Source organism: Ornithodoros turicata, unplaced genomic scaffold (genome assembly GCF_037126465.1).
Source record: "Ornithodoros turicata isolate Travis unplaced genomic scaffold, ASM3712646v1 Chromosome32, whole genome shotgun sequence".
Classification (NCBI taxonomy): Eukaryota; Metazoa; Arthropoda; class Arachnida; order Ixodida; family Argasidae; genus Ornithodoros; species Ornithodoros turicata.
The window spans coordinates 118,387-137,889 of NW_026999357.1; the positions used below are offsets into that span (position 1 = coordinate 118,387).

Sequence of the window (19,503 nt, forward strand, 5' to 3'; positions counted from 1 at the left end):
CTCGGGCATACACCAGCGGCATGTTCCCGAGCCACACGCTGCTGTACCGGTCGCGGTACGCCGCGAACACGCTGTCAACAACCACCTCGTCCACATGCGTCAGGCAAACGCCAACGTTATGGTTTTCACGCACGCAGCTTTCGCTCGGGACGGCATCCACCCAAACCACGCAGGCGTACGAGCTATGGCACACAACTTCAAACACCTAATGGTCCATAGATTCCGTCCTGCACTGACAAACGCTCTAACACAACATCCTCAACCAGCTCACACTTTAAGTGCCAGCACCGCAAACCCCCAGAACACACGATGGCATCAAAGGGGACCACAACGACCACTGCACCCACGCACATACACACAGCAAACGACAACACTCCAACAACCCGCAGAAACTGACACGGAAGACGACAAGCACGCTAACACAGACAAATTACATCGAGGAACACAGCGAGTCTCCACAGCCACCGACCCTACACTCTTAGCTTCGTACCCTTACAGTAAAGGCAAAAAATTTGCCAAGAAATTATCTCTATTTAGAACTGTTAAATTGTTCCCTTTCGTTTCTTTTGAATAAAAGCTACGGTGTACCTCTTAAAATATCACGGTTACTTTGATGTTTAGAGTGCGGCCCCTTTTACAAAGTGTAACCCTTATGTAGAGGCTTGTGTGTAGCCTTATGGAATTATCACGTTACCTTTCTGTTAAGGTTACTGTTGCCTTGAATTCTGTATCCTCTGCTTAGAGGCTCTATCGTAGCCTTAAGGAAGTATATTCACTGTCCTTTATGTTAAGGATGTTATGTTAAGTTTAAAGGACGCCTAGTCGTCGTACTTTTTCTTCAGCGTGACAGTGCCGCCGCTGACACGTGAGGACAAGTAGAAAGCAGAAGCAGTAACGGATTGTTCTTCTGTTTTCCACTTCTCCTGTCGTGTAGACGACCACAGTATCACGCCGAAGAAAAATTACGCCGATATCGTGTCCCGTAATCCTATGTCGGGTACCGTACCTCAATTTCTGGGACCAGGTCGCTAGTAAATGCAGCTCATAAATACTGATTTGTGAGACTGATGCGATTAAGACCTCTAGTTAGCCACAAAATGACTAACAATAACAGCAAGTCAGGTCCATCTCAGACGTCAGCGTTTGTGACTGGCTTTCAATAGGGACCTGTGTAACGTGGTGATGACGTTGATGTCAGTATACACAGACCACAAGAAATAACAGAGTAATTTTTTTTCCTTACATATACTTACAACCATTTTTCGGTACAAAATTTCAAAACAATCTTTGGAGCGGCTCCGCACACACAGAAGGCTCAAGTGACACTCAAGTCACTCAAGTGACAGAATAACCATCCGAATAAATTTGAAAGCGTCCTCAGAGCGAAATAAATTTTGTTGGCGATGCTCAACTTTAAAGGCTGTTTTACTTTCCTAACTAAACTTAAAAGAAAAATTCGTAGTTCGGGATTCTATCACACGCAATGAATCTCGCTTTTGCTATAGTGGCCCGAAGAGATGGAAATCGCTGGGGGCGAGGTCTGGACTGTAAGGGGGATGCGGCAGCAACTCCCAGCCAAGTTCCGTGTCGTGAGATGCGCAGTATGCGGGCGTGCATTGTCCTGTAGGAGGCGGACTCTTTTGGTGTGAAGCCCGGCCGCTTATGCTTCAGCGCATTATGCACATCCCTGAGAACCTGGCAGTAATATGTACTATTGATGGTGGTACCACTGGGCAGAAAATCAACATGAACAACGCCAGCCCCGAAAACCGTGTTTGTCCCAGAAAACCGTGGCCATGACCTTACCCGCAGACGGGGTGCTTCGAAACTTCTCGAGAGCTGGCGAGCCGGGTGCTTCCACTGTTTTGATGTGCGTTGAGACTCAGGAGTGAAAGGGTGCACCCACGTTTCATCGCACGTGATGATCCGATCAAAGAACATCTGTCCTTCAGTGTCGAAACGGTGCCTTAGCTCTTGGGAGATTTCCAATCTTCTCTGCCGGTCAAACACGGCGAGCTGCCTCGGAACCCAATGGGCACTAACTTTCGTAAGCTGGAGGTGTTCATGAATGATAGAGTTCAACGTTCCCACAAAAAGGTCCGTCTTTCGAGCCAGTTCGAGACATGTTATCCGTCGGTCCTTGAGGATCAGGTGCTCCATAAGTTTTCTCCACAAGTGATGTTCTCATGAACTCAGACACTGGACTCTGAGCCGCCCCGGCCGGGATCGTCCTGCACTGTTGTACGGCCGTCTCGGAACCGTTTGCACCACTCAAATGCTTTGCTGCGGCTAAGTGTATCCTGGCCATACTGAGTCTGAAGCCTTCTGTGAATTTCAGATGTCTTTGTGCCTTCATACACGAGAAACTTCATAACAATTCGCTGCTCGATGTGCGCGCTCACCTCGTTGTTGCCGTCTTGTCCAGCACGTGTCTTCTGTTTTGTGCAAACTTTGGACCACCATATGGTGAACGCGTTGGCCTGTCGCGTGTGGAAATGACGAAAAAGAAGTAACGCGAACCATTTGTACACTCATGAGACAAAGTCCCGGTTTGACTTGAACAGCCCTCGTAGGACGACAATGAATTTCACTGAAACTCACCTGAAGCAATTTTCAAGCTGATACATTGTATCCAATTATGTATTTCCAATGTACGATATTAAAGCATATTCTAAAAAGCATTTCTACTAAAGCACATTTGTAAAGGAAAAATACTTAACGACAATGGATTTCTATCCTATTTCATGGCACAGCATCAGATCAAGGTTATTCAAATAATATTAAAGAAGTAACCGTGCAAATTATCAGTCAAACGGTGAAGCTGGCTGCAGTACACTACAATGTGTCACATGTAACAATATTAGTATACCTCAGTGTTTCCAAAACTGACACATTAACCTTAGGGAGGCCGCAATGTCGAAGCGGGGGTTACACCACTTGGGGAAAAGAGAAAGCAGATGAAGTGAACGCAATATGCGACAAAACTAAGGAAACTATCTCACTGCTACTGCAATGTATTGAAGTTGTTTTACAAAACTGCAAGTTCAGTTCAGCGCACAAACACGCGGGAACCGAGCTAAGGTACAGCAACGCTTTCGATCGAGTCCGTCGCATTATTTGTCTCACGACGAGAACCCCCAACCTACAGCATACGTCACTTGCGCACAGTCGTATGCGATTTATATTATTGTATATGTGTCAGGGCAGAGCTCAAGCTTCCCAAACAAGCGCACGTGCACACGCACACACACACACACACACACACACACAGGCACAGTCGAAGAACTGTGAACAGTTTGGTGTACACTCCAGAAAACGACAACAGCTGACTGCTGATTTCATGGGCGCGGTCATGCGAGCCGCGTAGGGCAGTTCAATGTTCAACAGAGGAGCAATTTTAGGTGAACGCGAAGGTGGCGCTAGTGTTGGGCGCAACAATTTGCACTTCAAACGACGTGGATGCTTGCTTGCTCATCTGTCATTACTTGGGCTTGTAATTCACATCAGGGCTCAGCAAAGGCTGCTAAATGCCGATGGCCCGCACAAGAAAAACGTGTTTGCAATGGTTTTCCTCCCGTTGCGGTTCCAGCGAATATACCTTTTTCGCCGCTTCCTTCGTTCCTTCCTTTGCTGTTTCCTTTTGTTTTTCTTTGTCGTTTTTTACTGTTGTCGGTTCGTTACGGAGCCCTGGATTGGAAAGCTTCTCCCGTTTAGTTTAGGGATCGTCGTAATTTTGGATAATCAGGGGCGTCGGAACGTGGGGGCAGGGGGGACAGTCCACCCCCTCCTAGAGTTTTCACCGTGGCTGTGACCCCCCCCCCCCCCTCTCCGAACTTTCGCTCAAGGATCCCGTCACGCCATGTTTTGTCCGCAAGTCTCATCAGAGACAGTTTTCCTCTCATTCTTTTAGCGCAGAATGAAAATGAACACCGGTTTAAAAAGTAGTACGTAATAGACGATGAAAAAACGAAATTCACTCGAACGGGTACTGTAGTCCAATTATTCTACGTGATAATGTATGTGCATACCTACTACGCGGACAAGGTTGCCGGGATACAATATATAAACTTTGGACGAGTGTTCCAAGGTCTGATTCTGCTGCAGGTAAACGTCGAGATACGCTGGCGCCAAAAATATTCTCAGGCTGAGAGCTCAGCTGCTTTCACATCGTTCTACCTGTATCAGCACGGTCAATGATACAGGTAGAACGATGTGAAAGCAGCGGAGCTCTCAGCCTGAGAATATTATTTTTGCGCCAGCTTATCTCGACGTTTACGTGCAGCAGAATCAGACCTGAACTCGAACAGAATCAGAACTGCTCCGCTGCTGCCTCCAGACTAGCCACTGCCTCCCTCGCTTCCTTGGTCTTAAATGCGCACTGCCTGCTTCGGGTGAGCTGATAACGCAGGTGCCGGTGCCGTCACGCCCCCATGAATCACGACACTTGCGTGACTTGCGATAAGCGTTCCGACAGGTTGATGGCGTCCCACATCTCTCCCTCCTCAAAACTCCGCCAGGTCGGCGATGTCCAGCAAAATGTCTTCGGCGTTGCGTACTCCGACATTTGGCGCTAGCAGCTGGGGGCGTACCGGTGAATGCAGAGGACAGCCGCGGCCAAGTTTTGTGGTGCCGGCAGCCCCCCACAGCTCTCGCAAAATCTGTATCAAAATCCGTGTTACTGCGCACGGAGCAATCCGTGCCTCTCTATTGGTCGGGCGCCACAAGCGTGTCCGGATTGGTTGCCGGAAATTGAAAACTGCACTTCCCGCTTCCTCGCCTGCGTGCTGCGTACTCCCTCGGCGGTTTCATTTGAAATTTGAACGGCGGACGCCGGGTCGGCAGTGTCTTTCGTTGGGAGGCAAGCGCGTTCGCCGTCTTATCCGTGTATTATGGTGTCTTCGATCGTGTTGTACTGTCCCTCGATACAAGCATCGGTCTACGACCAGCCAATCGGATTTCAAAGTGAAGTGTTGTCGTGAATTCTGGCTCGATGAACATGTTCGAGCGCCGTCAGATCTGCATAGCGGTGACAAGAAAATAGGATTCATGAAGCACCAGCATTTAATGTTTGACGTGTAGCAGGCAAGGACATCATGATCAAGAGATTGTGCGCAAGTATGTGACAGTTGTTCGTTGCTGGGAATAAGCTGTGTCGATATGCGTGTTTTGCAAGTTTGAACTCTAGGAAGTGCTACGCAATGGATTCTACGCTCAGTGCATGTAAATGCGTCAACCTGCCGACTGTGTCAGTATAATGACTTAAATAAATTTCTGTTAATTACGACACTTTTGACAGTTGTTTGGGGATCATGGAATAACTTTACGGCGTGCATGAAAGCTAGTAGACTTAGAGGTCAGGGGTAGCCGGTACAGACCAGTATGGAAAGCAGAAGTCAGCAACAGCCAGAACCGGTCGGGCTGCGAGCCGGACGGAAAGACTTCTGATTGGAGGATTGAGGGAGCAACCGCTGCATTCTCATTGGCCATGTGCCCAGTGTTGTGTGAATTTACCTATACTATGGGCTCTATGGGGAGTTGGTGAGAGCTGGTACCGGAGAGTCCTCGGCTGGAGGGGTACCGTGAAGTGTCCCCGACGGAGGATGCTGCTGCTGTAGACGCTGGGAATGGAGGACGCCGGAGCAGTGGGTTGACAGGTGGATGAGTGCATGTACTCACGGAGCACAGGTGCTGCAGTTGCCGAGAAGTTTTCCTTGACGAAGACGCTGACGTAGACTGACTAGCCGTCCGTGGTCCTACGGCTACGAGGGGCCGCAGGACGGCGGGTAGAGAAATGCCGCATCTCCATAAAAAACAAAGAAAACATCGCCTTGGAGGTTTACGGGGGCGAAGGTTATAACGAGGGAACCCCGGTAATCCGCCCAGGGATGTCCTATCTTCAGCGGGTTGAGACTCCGTGTCGATGGGATGTTGAAAAGGTTGGGATCGCGACGAACTTGTGCCGGAGTCCTCTTGCCGTTCGTCCTGCTCCAAGATGCGATCGATGAATTCCTTGAGGTCTGTGATATGAACTGGGCCGGACACTTCGCTTGTACTGCAACGTTCAAGTCTATAAGTAACGGGAGTAAGTTACTATAAGCACTCACCCGGTAAGGCCCGTCCCATCGGTCCGCGAGAGAAGCCCTTCGCCGCGTCGCTAAGTGGATGCGTCCACCCCAGGACTAAGTCTCCTATGCTGTATGTTACCTGGCGTCGACCCTTGTTGTACTGGGATGATTGGTCCAGTCGTGCACCCACAAGATTCTCACGTGCACAACGAACTGCAGTTGAAAGACGGTTGCGAATGTCTTCCGCGTATCGTGCATACGGGCGACCGGGTTGTTCCCTCAGTGTTCGTAGCGTGTTTTCGAGTGGAAATACTATTTCCCGTCCAAAATCGAACCCAGTAGACCTATTTTCTGTCGTACGAGTGGCGAAGCCAATCTCTGTTAGACGCGCGTCCCAATCCTTATGCCTGGTGGTAAGCGTTACCTTCATCATTTTGATATTCCTATTGAACCGCTCAGTTATGTTTGCCTGAGGGTGATAGGGGGACGTCTTCTTATGTCGAATACTCAATGCCGAGCATGTGTCGACGAACACCTTACTTGTAAAGTACGAGGCGTTATCCGTGATAAGCTGGTCCGGGAATCCGAACCGCGAAAAGACATCGAGCAGTCGATCCCAGATCCAAGCTGACACCAACTTCCGCAGGGGATAGAGCTCAACCCACTTCGTGAAGTGATCTGTAATGAATAACAGGTATTGGTTACCACGAGGACTTCTGGGGTATGGCCCCATTACGTCACATGCGGCTATCTGCCAAGGCTCCTGACTGACAATCGGTTGCAGCAATCCTGGCGGCTGTCCGCCCCTAGGTTTCAACTTCTGACACACTGGACAGCTGCGAGTAAACCGCAAAACGTCCTGTCTCATGACTGGCTACGTTGCGATACGACATAATTTAGAATAAGTCTTGCTGCCGCTACCGTGACCTGCCAAAGCAGAGTCATGGAAATATCTGAGGAATAACTTATATACCTTTCGTGGTACTACGATCCTGAAAGGGTTGCCACCGATCTCCTCGTCTACCGCCTGGAGGATGTACCTCACCAGAAGACCATCCTCGCTCAGCTGATAGGAGTCGAACCTCTCTTCAGCGTCTCCGGCGTCCGCTGGCCCCATAGGCTCCAGCCACCTTACTACACGCTGACAGAGTCTGTCCATCCTCTGGGCTTCCACGATGTCCTTCCGGCTGACGATGTGTCCCCATGCCAGCTCTCTGTCTGTTCCGGCTTGTCCAACCGCGGCTACGAGCTCCTGCGTGGTAACGAGGTCCTCCAAGTGCAGAGGTGCTCGGGACAGCGCATCTGCCACTTTGTTAGAGGTCCCTCTCCGATATTCGATCGAAGTCGTACCGTTGCAACGTCAGACTCCAACGTGCAAGTCTTCCGGCGGTATTTTTCAATCTACTCAGCCAGGCGAGTGCCTGATGGTCAGTCTGGATTGCAAATCCAGATACATGTCAAACTTATTCAGTGCGAACATGATAGCTAGGCACTCTTCTTCGTCACGGTGTAATTTCGTTCAGGTGATGTCAGCGTGCGGCTTGCAAATGCCACAGGCCGAAGTTCACCATCGTGCTGTTGTAACAACACTGCGCCCAGTCCATAATCGCTCGCGTCTGTCTGCATTACAAATGGGCGATTAAGATCTGGGAGATAGACAGGTGATCTGCGCTATTGCTTCCGTCTGGGCGGAGAATGCATTCTCCTGTGCTCCTCCCCACGACCAGCGCGCACCTTTCCGCAATAGCCAGGTTAATGGCTGCGTCATGTCTGAACACCGCGGTATGTATTGTCTATAAAATCCAATCATACCAAGGAAGCGCTGCAAGCTCTTTACATCCTGCGGGCCAGGGTAGTCTAGGATAGCCTTCAGCTTGTCCACGTTCGGCCTGACCGTGCCGGAGGCCTGACCGTGCCGGACTCCACTGTCAACCCGAGCAGGTCGATGCGGTTAGTCGCCAACTGCATCTTTCGAGGACTGACTGTCAACCCAGCAGCTTGCATACGTCCCAACGTACACTTTCAGGTCTGAAGGGTGTTCCTGGAATGAACGTGAAAAAATTATTACGGCATCCATAAAACCCATGCCGAAGTTGTACTTCGCATCGCCAAGCACCTCGTCCATCATTCGCTGAAAACTAGCCGAAGGGAAGTCGAACCAACTCGAACAGTCCCCTATGACAGGTAAATTCTGTATTTTCAACATCATTAGGTGCTATCGGTATCTGCAGGAATCCTCGACTGCAGTCCAAGATACACTCGTACACCTCGTACACTCCAGCGTGTACGAGGGAGTCTATAGAGTGAAACGGATAGGAATCTCTCAACGTCACCTCGTTCAACCGGCGATAGTCCACGCATAATCTTGCGATTCCATCTTCCTTCGGAGCGAGTACCACCGCTAGTACCACGGGCTGCGCGAGGGTCTCACAGCACCCGTCTAGATCATTTCGTTCAGCGCAGCATCGAGCAACTTGCGCTTGTGGACGCTGAGCGGCCGCGGGTTGCATCTCCAAGGCCTCGCGTCGCCGGTGTCTATGCCGTGTTCCAAGACGTCGATCAAACCTGGTTTTTCCGTAAACATCAGAGAAAAGGGTAGCAATGCTTGCTCCAGCATTTCTCTCGTTGCTCTGAGGTTCCTGGACATCCTCGAAGACCCTCATCGAAGGCAGCAGTTGCACCTACAGGCGTTCGGTATTCTGTTCCGTGATGAATCTGTGTTCCAACGGGCAGTAATGGTCCAGCACCGCGAAGTACTCCAGCGGCTTGCTGCTTAGGTTCATCGCATTTGCCAGTCGGTTCCCTGTTTCGTTTGAGCAGTCGTCCTGGGTTCCCTCACCAGTCCGGCGTTGGTCCGCGCCAGGGGTGGTCCACTCCAGGAATGGGTAGAAAGTATTGCTGTATGCATGCTGGTAGCCTCCGCGACGCAAGTCCAGGGCAGGTCCCATCTGGATAATGAAGGCACGTCCCAGGATCATTGCTCCTGCCAGTCCAGGAAGTTAAAAAAGCGTTGTCTGACCCGATGTCCATCGACAGTCAAGGTAAGGCGTACCGCGTCACCGGCAGGTACAACCGCATCAGAGGCGAGCCTTAGACGAGTCCTGGTCGTCCGTACAGAGATGATTCGCTCCCGGCACCATCGTGGATGGTGTCGCCGATTGCTGCTCCGGTGTCCACCAAACCTGCAACGTCTTTGCCCAGAACGCACACCAAGATGATCGGTCCAATGTTGCAGATGTCTTGCAATCGGCACACAAGTGGGACCGAGGCCACTGTATTATCAGAAAAGATAGCACGGTTAGAAGTAACTTGCCTCTCATCAATGTTCGCTCCGGCCGACGACGGGGTTGCGTAATCTGCGGTTACCGCCGTGGGCGTTCCGAGTTTCCGTGGGGGGTTCTTTCGGGGTGGCCGATGTACAATGCGGGCAGTCCCGACGGATGTGTCCGTGTTCCCCGCAACCGTAACAACGCGGTCTCCCAATGTTTAGTCCATTAGAGCGCGGTGGGGTTGATCCCTCAGCCCTGTCGTTGCGTCGGTATCCTGACGTTCGGCGACGTTCGCTATCGCTGTGTCCTGCGCTCGAAGTCTTCTCAACAAGCCTCGCTCGGTTCCTTTGCTCGTGCGCAAAAGGATCGAGGGAGCGGTGTGAAGGACCTGCCGACGGTCTGCTATTCGGTCCTGCTTGCCAACGGGGATGCAGCTCCGTTGCCTGTACCGGTCCGCCCCATGCACAACTAGACTCCAGAGTCTCCTCCGGTCTAGGGGGTGGGCGGTAACGCAGTTCAGCTAGCAAGTCGGCCTGAATGCTGCGCGCTTCTGCAGCTAACTCCGACAGGGAAGTAAACCTTCGACCCCGTAAATATGGCTTGAACCGAGGGTGGCACTGTCGGATAACGCGTGCCACCTTCTCTTTTTCGTCTACGAGAGGGTACGCTCTTCGATACAGTTCCTGAATCGCCCGAATGTATTCCAAAAGGCTCTCATCACTATGCCGAGTTCGTGCTGCAAGCTGCGAGGAGGAACTCGTCCCGAAACTGCTCCTTGAATACGCTCATCAGGCGCGTTTACATGAAGGCGACATAAGTCGACTGGGCGAGATAGGTCGATCGATCTCCCCTCTCCATGTAAACCCGCCTACATCGACCTAAAGGGGACGTCAACGCAGCAGAAATAAGTCGCTACGTTGGCGTAGATCAGACGACTGGTGTCGTCTCGCCTTTGCCATGTAAACCGGGCAAGTCGACTGTGCCGACGGTTTCCGCTATGTCACAACCGCATCTGCCGCCGTGCTCCGTCCGCAACATAAATATGGCGACGGATGGATGGTGCGATGGTGCTTGTGGGCATGGAGGAAGGAAACACAGGAGCGGCCGTTTCGAGCAGATTTCCGTGGGACCCCTCTGGCGGTCGCTCCTGTCAAAACCGCCATTACTTCCTGTCCACCACGTGATTCTCTCTAAAGTTTCGGTTTGGCAACGCTTTGTTGCTAGCGCTGCTTTTCGTGCTTTTATGCTTTTCCAAAGTCATTTACTCTTAAAATGTGAACACCACTGCAAAAACAACGTAGTGTTAACGTGTTCATACCGCGGTTGCGGCTGTGGTTCAACAGAAAACAGCACTGCCACGGGAATACGTTTCATCCGTAAGCACGTACCTGACCGGTTGTTTCGTACCCCTGCCTGTGAGAGAGTCATCTTGAATCGTTCCTTTGCAAGCTGCCGCTGTGCTACAGCTGCTGATTCAATTGATTTGCTCCATCGTTGTACAAATTTGATTACTGGCATGCTTTACCACTTCACCATCAAACAGACGAAACGTAGCCACGTCGCCATTCAAACATCGCTGCCACGAATGATGTTTCTAGTCCTACGTGGTTGTCCTGCAGACCCTGACCGGTCTTGTAGTAGAAGGGTAAACCAAGAGTAAACCTCCGAACACACACAAATAAAGCTGGACATGCGGCGTTCATCACAATGCAGTTATCTGAACTGCAAGACAATCACGACTCCCGTCGTCTGCTGTGACAGCTGGTCTGCGCATGCTCTTGGGGTCACGTGAGCGGTCACATGGTAGACAGGAGCATCCCAGAATGCAGTGCGAAGCTGGCACGCCCGTCCCGATGGCAAAAAGTTGGAAGGGCCGCTCCTGTGTTTCCTTCCTCCATGCTTGTGGGGCTGTTGCCAGACTGGCATGCAATGCAGCCAAAACAAGACTCGTTCCAGGTGTAGATTTATTGACTGGGCCGTTGGTAGAAGGCTTTAATGTTTATAGGTGCAGTAAAGGAAGTAACACACTGATCAAACAGTATGCAATTGCAAAGTGACCACTTTAGTGCCTTGGTGGCGCTGTCATCGACTGAGTCGACTGAATTGCCCGGCGGACTAAGGCGCATCGCTTCCTGCCATGTAAACTGTCCCAAGTCGATCTTTGCGATCAGTCGACTGTTGCTTTCACTCAACGTATATGCGCCCTTGTAAACGCGACTGTAGAAAGAAATGGGGGCTGGGGCTGAAAATTTCAATTTTCAACAATGGACATTCGAATGGTACACTTCTTAAAAGGGGCAGGGGTACTAGATCGTCCCTTTCAACGGGACGACGTTCCCCTCAATGCGCGTAATAAACGAGCTGTAGAACCGGCAGCTGCTTATGCGTCACTCTTTTACGGGCTGTGAAATTCAGAACGGATATTTGACCTGCGTCTTGCCGTATATGGTGGGGGAAAACACAGACACGTTGTCTTTCTCGTACTCTCCATGCACCTTGTTCTGCATCATCACGATGAAATTGAGAAACCCTTTGACGGTCACTTCCACGTACAGAAGACCGGTTCTGAGCGCGCAATGTTGCTGATGTTGTGTGTCTGCGTTCTCTTCCGTCCTGTTAAGTCCGCTATATTAGGCAGCGGCGATTGCTAAGGCTTACACACCAGTCCCCGGGGCTCTCTCGGAAGCAATTAGTCGCCGCATTCAGGGCGCGGTGGTCATGTCCGAAAGGTTACAGGATATGCCTGTCATTCTCCTGCAATTAAGCACCAGGAGGAACAGCTCCTCAGACTGGGTGACTAACTGACTTTGTGAAATATCACCAGATCAAAACTAAAGTGACACGAGGACTTCAGAAAAAGACCGGAAGCATCGGTGTTCACCGTTCAACCAGGCAACAAGCTTTGTTGTTGAAGCTTTCTTGTTTTATTTTTCTTTTTTTCATGAGAAGAAATGTATGTACGGTTTCTTCTGCACGTAGTGTCGCGCAGCCAACATTGGTTCCTGGCAGTCGGTCATTGGGAAGTGCTGGTTTCACAAGTTTCCACAATGCCTGTGTAAAGGCACAGGCCACATAATACTCAAGGAGTCTTTCAACCCTTATGCCCCTTTGGGAAGGCCGGCTCAGCATTTTCAAGCAATGAGCGCTGCCTGAGCAAACAGAAAAACCAAGAAACTTTGTGTGACGATCTACCCTCCGATATACTGGAGAGATTATTTGGCTCCTTTTGGAGTCTACGTGCAGTCCAATGAGACGAAGACTGGGTCCAGAAGTGTGCTGGCAGGCTGGCAACCTGCAACAAGATTGGGTGTGTGTGAATGCCTCCGTCCGAAGGTGCTATAAGGCAGTTGAGGTGGCCATACATGGCTAGGTGGCTGAGGCTTTTTGTCAAACAGTATCTGCAGCTTCATCAGCAGCTGTGAGTAATGTAGGTCAACGTACATGGAGAGCTTCATGTACATGTACAGAAACTGGCCACCGTCACCAGCCACATGTCGAGCAATACCGAATATGGACCGTCTATTGGTATCCTACTTTCAGTAGTCAATAGGTGCTCACAGGGGAATACAGCATACTTCAAGGGGATTCTGACATCAAGACATACCGAAAGCCTGGACGCCTCAGACGCCGAACCAGGGAAAAAACACTGCGCAGTGTCAGGCAGTTGGTTTGCTCAGGAAGCAAACCTGGTGCTGAAGCTGAAGGGTGCTGATGGAGCTGCACCACTCGTCGAGCCACAAGATTGAATCACTGATCACCTGTGAGATCATGCAAGCGGAAGAGGATTTCATACACAAATCCCTTCCGTACGCAAACACGTTTCGGTGCGCGGTAAACTTTTTTCGTGTAAATAGCTTGTCCCATGGCGCACACTTTTTTGGTGTTGCCTTTATACTGGTGATGGGTGTTTTCTAATGCACCCTTTAGTTAAGTGTATTCCTAATAAAACACTGTTATAATGGGCGTTTGAAAACAAAACACCCTTAAAAGTGGAGTATTCTATTGAAAACACATTTAATGATGGAATTGTTTGCTGGCAAATATCCCTCGCAAATAGCTAGTGTAATACAAGCTTCCGCGGGAGCATGCCGAGACCAGTGGCCGAGACATACAGTTCGACGTTCTTGCTTCTATGGCAAGCACCACCCTGAACACGGCAGACTATCAGCCGTGGTTCCATCATAGAACCTAAACCGGAGCGCAATGCGTCGCAGGCACGCCTCGTTAGCTTGGTAACACTGTGGGGCCAACGTGAGTGCCGAGCCTTGAAGAGACTTCGGGCGCCTTCAGGAGCCTATATTCCCAATTCAAATGGGGTGTAAAAAAGGTGTATTAGACGGTAAACACCTGTTTCAACGCCCCACTTTACACCCTTAATGGTCGACATTGAATCAAACGTGGTGTATGTCGATATTACACCTTTAGTAATGCTCTTCTTGCACCGTTTGCGGAATAGAAAATGGTGTTTTTATAAGAATACACCTTTTTTGAGCAAATAAAGGTGTAAAATGATCTACTGTGTGGTTTACTACAGATAACCTAGCACGAAAGGAGCAAGGTATATGCCCGACCCGAAAGTGTAGACACTCGGAACAGCTTGTCCATCTACCGGGTAACAGGCTTGTTGCTTGAGACTGGTGTAACTTGCTACTAGGCTTGTAGATGCACATTCCTAGTTCGTGAAAAATATGAAACAGATAGTAATAGTTAGTTTGTAAAGCTCCCCCTTCCTCCATTTTCGTCTATTACGACCAGAAGTCGTACCACTCTCCGTTTTCTTCCGTATTATGTAATATTACATGTAAAATTCCTGAAACTGACGTTACTGAGGCTACTGTGCAGCGACGTTATCCCTCAAAGAACAGATCTTGTGCAGTCTTATCGCCGTTCAACGATAACACCTAAAGTCCGGCACTAATTAGTGTAATGTCCCTGCATTTTGTTGTAATGCACGGTACATTTTCGGATGCGATAGGTTAAGCTGCGATTCACTCTGTATATCTTCTAGTATTTGAAACCGGCGGCCCGCTACCGGGAAGAAGTGGTGCGGTTCTTCGTCACTTTAATGGAAGGTGTGGAGGAGGACTAAGGGTCAACCATTCTGCAGTTATCAGTAGAAGCTTCGGAAAGGGCAGGTTCATGGCCTTCCCGCATCATTTGAGCACGTTACCTTGAAACAATGGCGTTGTCGTTATTCAGATACCCCTCCACCCAAGACCACACCAATCCAACAGCCGTAACAACCACGGTGCACGAATAACAGGCGGACGCTGTTGGATCCCACTTTCTCTCCTGAAAAGTGGGTTGCTTGGGTGTTTGCAGGGCATAATGCATCAGGAACAGTTACTCAGAGGGGAGGGCAAGCGCAGACAAAAACGGTGCTGTCATTGTAACGGCACAGTAGCAAAAAGCAGCACATGCAGCGAAACAGGTGTGCGAATCTCTGTGGCGAAGTTAATTCGGCGCTTCATAGCATCTGTCTTTCTATACGCCTCCACCAGCGCGCTCACTACCGGTAGTAGGAATATGTCGCTGGGCTATTTTGCTTATAAATACTGCTTTGCTTTCATACCAGCTATGAAGAACCAGATGCGACTGCTTAACCGCGTCCCAAACGTGTCCCAAATGGACGTGAACAGCCCAGGCGTTACACAAACGTTATGATTTCGGGGGCGCCGTACAGTCAGTACAGTTTAGAGTGTCTAATGCGACACCGTCGATCGCTTCTCGGTCGCTTCTGGGAAAGTGGGAAAATGAGCACGAAGTGAACACAGATGCTCGTCTTCTCCCTATTGGTGGTTGCTCTGTCTTGGGAGTCCTTTAGTGGACGCTCCCTTGAACCGTGGCTTCCTTCCTTCTGCCGTTTCGGCGTGACCCTTGTTTTTTTCTTCGGAGGCTGTAAATGTCTCTTCCCTTGGATTATTATCGAGACAAAACCGAAGAGGCAGTTACAGCCCGGGAAGGACCACGACTAGAATTTACAATTTTCCCGACTTCGCGAAATCTCGTTTTCTGTACTCCACTGATGTCTTTTATGTTCCGCGTGTTCCGTGTACCCGTAATCGCTTTCATGTTCGTTTAATGACGTATAGCTTTTATTGTTCATTAACATCTGTCTCCCACTTTGAACAAATCACAGGATCGAATGATAGCACCTGGTAGCAAGGATCCGTTTCTTCGGCTGTCCAGAGCGACGCTCCCGTATTTAGCTGGCTAACCTTTTCAGTGACTTTCATCTTTCATCGTTAATTTCTTAGGCAACTTGAGGCCTTGTATGTGATTGTCCCTTCTATGTTGTTCCAGCCTCAGAACATCAGTTATCCCACTATTTCTGCCCACGCGCCCAAATTTTGCGGCACCATTTTCTCCCACGAGGCCCGGTAGCCCGTCTCTGTGGCTATGACAGCTGAAAGCACGTTTGCGATTGGCTAAGGCCGTTGGGAACACTATCGACGAGCAAGCAGCGCGAGCAAGCGAGCCGCAACAAGGGTGAGCCGATAGTGCACTTTTCCTGCAAGAAGCTGTTTTAGGACTGGGCGGTCCCATATACTGCTCTCCCAAGAGGGGCGCAAAGACCGGACCGCAGGAATACGGAGTGGGGAGAGGCCTGCTTATCTTCCCCAGGGGCGACACAACGTTTGTTTCAATGCAGCGCACACTTCCAACTTCGAATATTTCCACAGTCATTAACGAAACAGGAATAAGTGCAATCGTAATGAAACTGCAAATGCACTTGACGAATCCAGGAATAAAAAGAACTGATCTCGAAAAAAAAAGAAAATGCTCTGCCGGGAATCCCGAATAACGCTCACCTTCAAAAGTTCATGCCCACGAGCATGCTCTGCGCGGTGGCGTTACGTAATGGATGATGTAGGGGTGCAGGCAGTCTACGTACTGTAACGTTGCAGCTGAAATGCGGATCTATAACACAATGTTGAGGTGAACCACTGCAGTGTCGGCAGCGCCGATATTATATACCTATCGTACATCGTATATACCTATCGCAAGCACATCGTTACGATTTCCAAAGACATATATATATATATATATATATATATATATAGGGATAGGGGTCGACGTTTCGGCAGTCAGCGCTGCCTTCGACGGGACACTGTACGGGACACTGTTTTCCTGTAAGCTCTTTGTCGTCTTCTGATTTTTCCTGCTTATTTCATTCTCGTGGTCAACCGCCCTCCTAAGCTTCTAATCTATATATATATATATATATATATATATATATGTGTGTGTGTGTGTGTGTTCGGAAATCGTAACGATGTGCTTGCTTTTGATTCATGGCAATCTGCTCAAAATTCACTTTTCGGTACCGGTTCGAACAGATATTTTGCGCTGTTGCGAAGATGAACCCGAACCGTATCAATATGCCTGAACATGAACCCGAACTCAGCGAAAAAAAAAACATTGTTCCGATCGCGGGTTTTTATGTACGAAATGCAATAGTATGGCAGTACATACCTCCCTCCCATACATCCCTCCCACACACAAAAGAAAAGACAAGGAAAGAAGTAGAAAGAAATTGTGGCACTCACCACCCCAGTACAATTCATTTCCCGCGTTGTGTTATCTGTTCTGTTGTGTTCTGTTTCCCGTATCTGTTTACTGATACAAGAGCAATGGCTTAGTAACATCTAAGATCTAACACTAAGATCTGCTAACATCTTTCCCGAAAATCGACAAGGACATAGTGCAGTAGACTTTCACAGGCACTATCATCTTCCCGACGCGTTTTTCCCGCTTCTTGCCCAACACAGCAAAATATAGCTCGAACCGGCCTTCTCGTGATGTCACTGAATGAACTGAATGTTGTCTATGCTGTAATACACACTCTATGTTCACTCATCGCACACACCTTGTTATAACTTGCTCAGAGACTGGCCGTTATTGAAAACTGAAAACCAAAATGAAAAATTTGGGGGTTGCTGGATGACGAAGATCGCGTACAAGGCGGTGCTGGAGGTGGTGGTGACAGAAAGAAACCTAAAGTAGCCAAAAAGGCCTAACACAACTGAATGTTCGAAATAACACCGAGGAGGAAATACCTCGCGCACTTGGGTGGCTGTTTTCCTTTCTTCAGTTTCGGTTTCGTATTTGTTTGAGAACGCGGCTCAATCCGCTGTGTAAATCTCACTTCCGATCCCTCACAGTTCGTATTGTGTTCGGGTTCAGTTTTGGTTGCAATCCCTGATAACAACGGAGTACGGGAAACATATTGTAGTGGTTGTGACAATTTTGTATGTGTGCGTTTTGCTATCTAGTACAATGCTATCGCCACGACCTACTCTATACTAGAGACCTGGACAGCTGGCGATCCCCTATGGGAGAGACGGGTCACGGCTTAGTTACGTTAGTGACCGCTGCAAGCGCCACATAGCATTATTGGGGAGAGGGAATCACCCCGCCACCGCCTTTAGTCTGCTACGCAGGGATACACAGGCTGTTGCTAAGCACGCGCTATTATCTCTCTTTATACTCTCTTATACTGCTTCGTCGTTGTCAACACAGCCTACCATACATCGCCGCGGTTTCGATTGCCAGAACTACTACCCCGGTGCTGGGAGCATTGCGGATGTCCAGGTCTCTAGTATAGTAGTAGGTCATGGCTATCGCATTTCATGTGCCAACTGCCAAAGTGCATTTTGAATCCAGTTTTTACGCTTACGTTTTGTGTTTTACAGCGGAACCCGACCTGAGTAAGACGTCACAGACATCGAGCACGTCCAACACGGCGTCGACCAGCTCGACGTCGACCAGCACGACGTCCACGTCGACCAGCACGACGTCCACGTCGACAAGCACGACGTCCACGTCGACAAGCACGACGTCCACGTCGACAAGCACGACGTCCACGTCGACAAGCACGACGTCCACGTCGACCAGCACGACGTCCACGTCAACCAGCACGACGTCAACGACAACCAGCACGACATCGGTGAAGCCGCCGCTGCCAACAAGTGCCCGTAAGTATCAGGCTTGCAATGTACTGTTGCGAGGAGACAGACAAAGTACGCAACTGCTCAGGAGGAGGACCAGAGCTCGCGAGATTTCGATTCGTCTTGCACGCGCGCTTCGGCGCTAGTGGCCCTGACGATATTGCCGCCACAGTGCTCCCCCCTAGAGAGTGACTGGTGGACGAGTGATATCTCAATAGGGTGGAGAACCAGGCAACGTGACGGGTTGTAGACGTTGGAGGAGGCGGATAAGAAGTGGGGAGGGAAACAGCAAGGACAGACATCGAGTGGATGAGTTGGCTATCGATGTAGGCTGTTTTCAGGCGCTCGGTTGTCACGATGTCCTCGTGACTATTAATGCAGCACTGGGTCGATGTGGACTGGGTCGTCGAAGGACTTTGTAAGGGCTGGTGTGGGTGGCTTCCGTGTTGCGTCACTCCGGACTAAGACAACTCCAGGTCCGGGTGTTGGTCGGTGTGAGGGTCGAGTAGAAGCTGGTCGGAGGGCGTTCATTGTACTGCGCAGACGAGAAACTTAGTCCGAAGTAGCGAAGGGTGGTTTGTTAGCTCGGGAAGACACAAGCTCAGCGGGAAGTCGGGCGGTAGAAAACTCGAAGGGACCAGGCGTGTATGTCGCTGGGTCTTGTCGCTTGTCGTGTATGTCTGCGTCATTAGAATATTAGCGTCGTCACTGGCGGCGGCATGTCGAACGTCGCAACCCCACCCCAACCTGGTACAGTGAATTAGAAGAGTACAGGTCGTTCGGTTTCGGAGTAGGGTTGCCACACTCTTAGAAATGAACTTCACCGCATAGCACGCTCCTAGCCAACAATAATCTCGAATGATACCGTTATCTACCGTGATTTGTTGAAAACGGGAGGCGTACCCCCTTTTTGTGACAAGTGTCACAAAAAAGGCGTACGCCTCCCGTTTTCAGCAAATATACGATATCATTCGAGATGATGGTTGGCTAGGAGCGTGCTATGCGGCGAAGTTCATTTTTAAGAGTGCACTTTATCCGTCGGCCGTGGGGTGTTAGCGCAACGCAGTGGGCTGGCGGATATAGACCTATGAATCGATACAATGTATGGTATTTTTTAAACCGGATGTTGCTTCAGTTATCTCACGCAACAAATGACCGGGCGTCAGGCAGAAAACGAGTAGAAGTCTTTGACAGCCGGGTCCCGCTGAAAGGCGAGATAAG

At 49.9% G+C, this 19,503-nt stretch overlaps 1 protein-coding gene across 2 annotated transcripts in view; it reads left to right on the forward strand.

Moving 5' to 3' along the window:
* LOC135373792 (uncharacterized) overlaps nt 1-19,503 on the forward strand; it is a 124,701-nt gene that overhangs the window by 56,693 nt on the left and 48,505 nt on the right. For both annotated transcript variants that reach the window (XM_064606859.1, XM_064606860.1), the window contains exon 13: nt 18,028-18,309. In XM_064606859.1, coding sequence (XP_064462929.1) covers nt 18,028-18,309 — 282 coding nt within the window. The remainder of the gene's footprint in view (nt 1-18,027; nt 18,310-19,503) is intronic.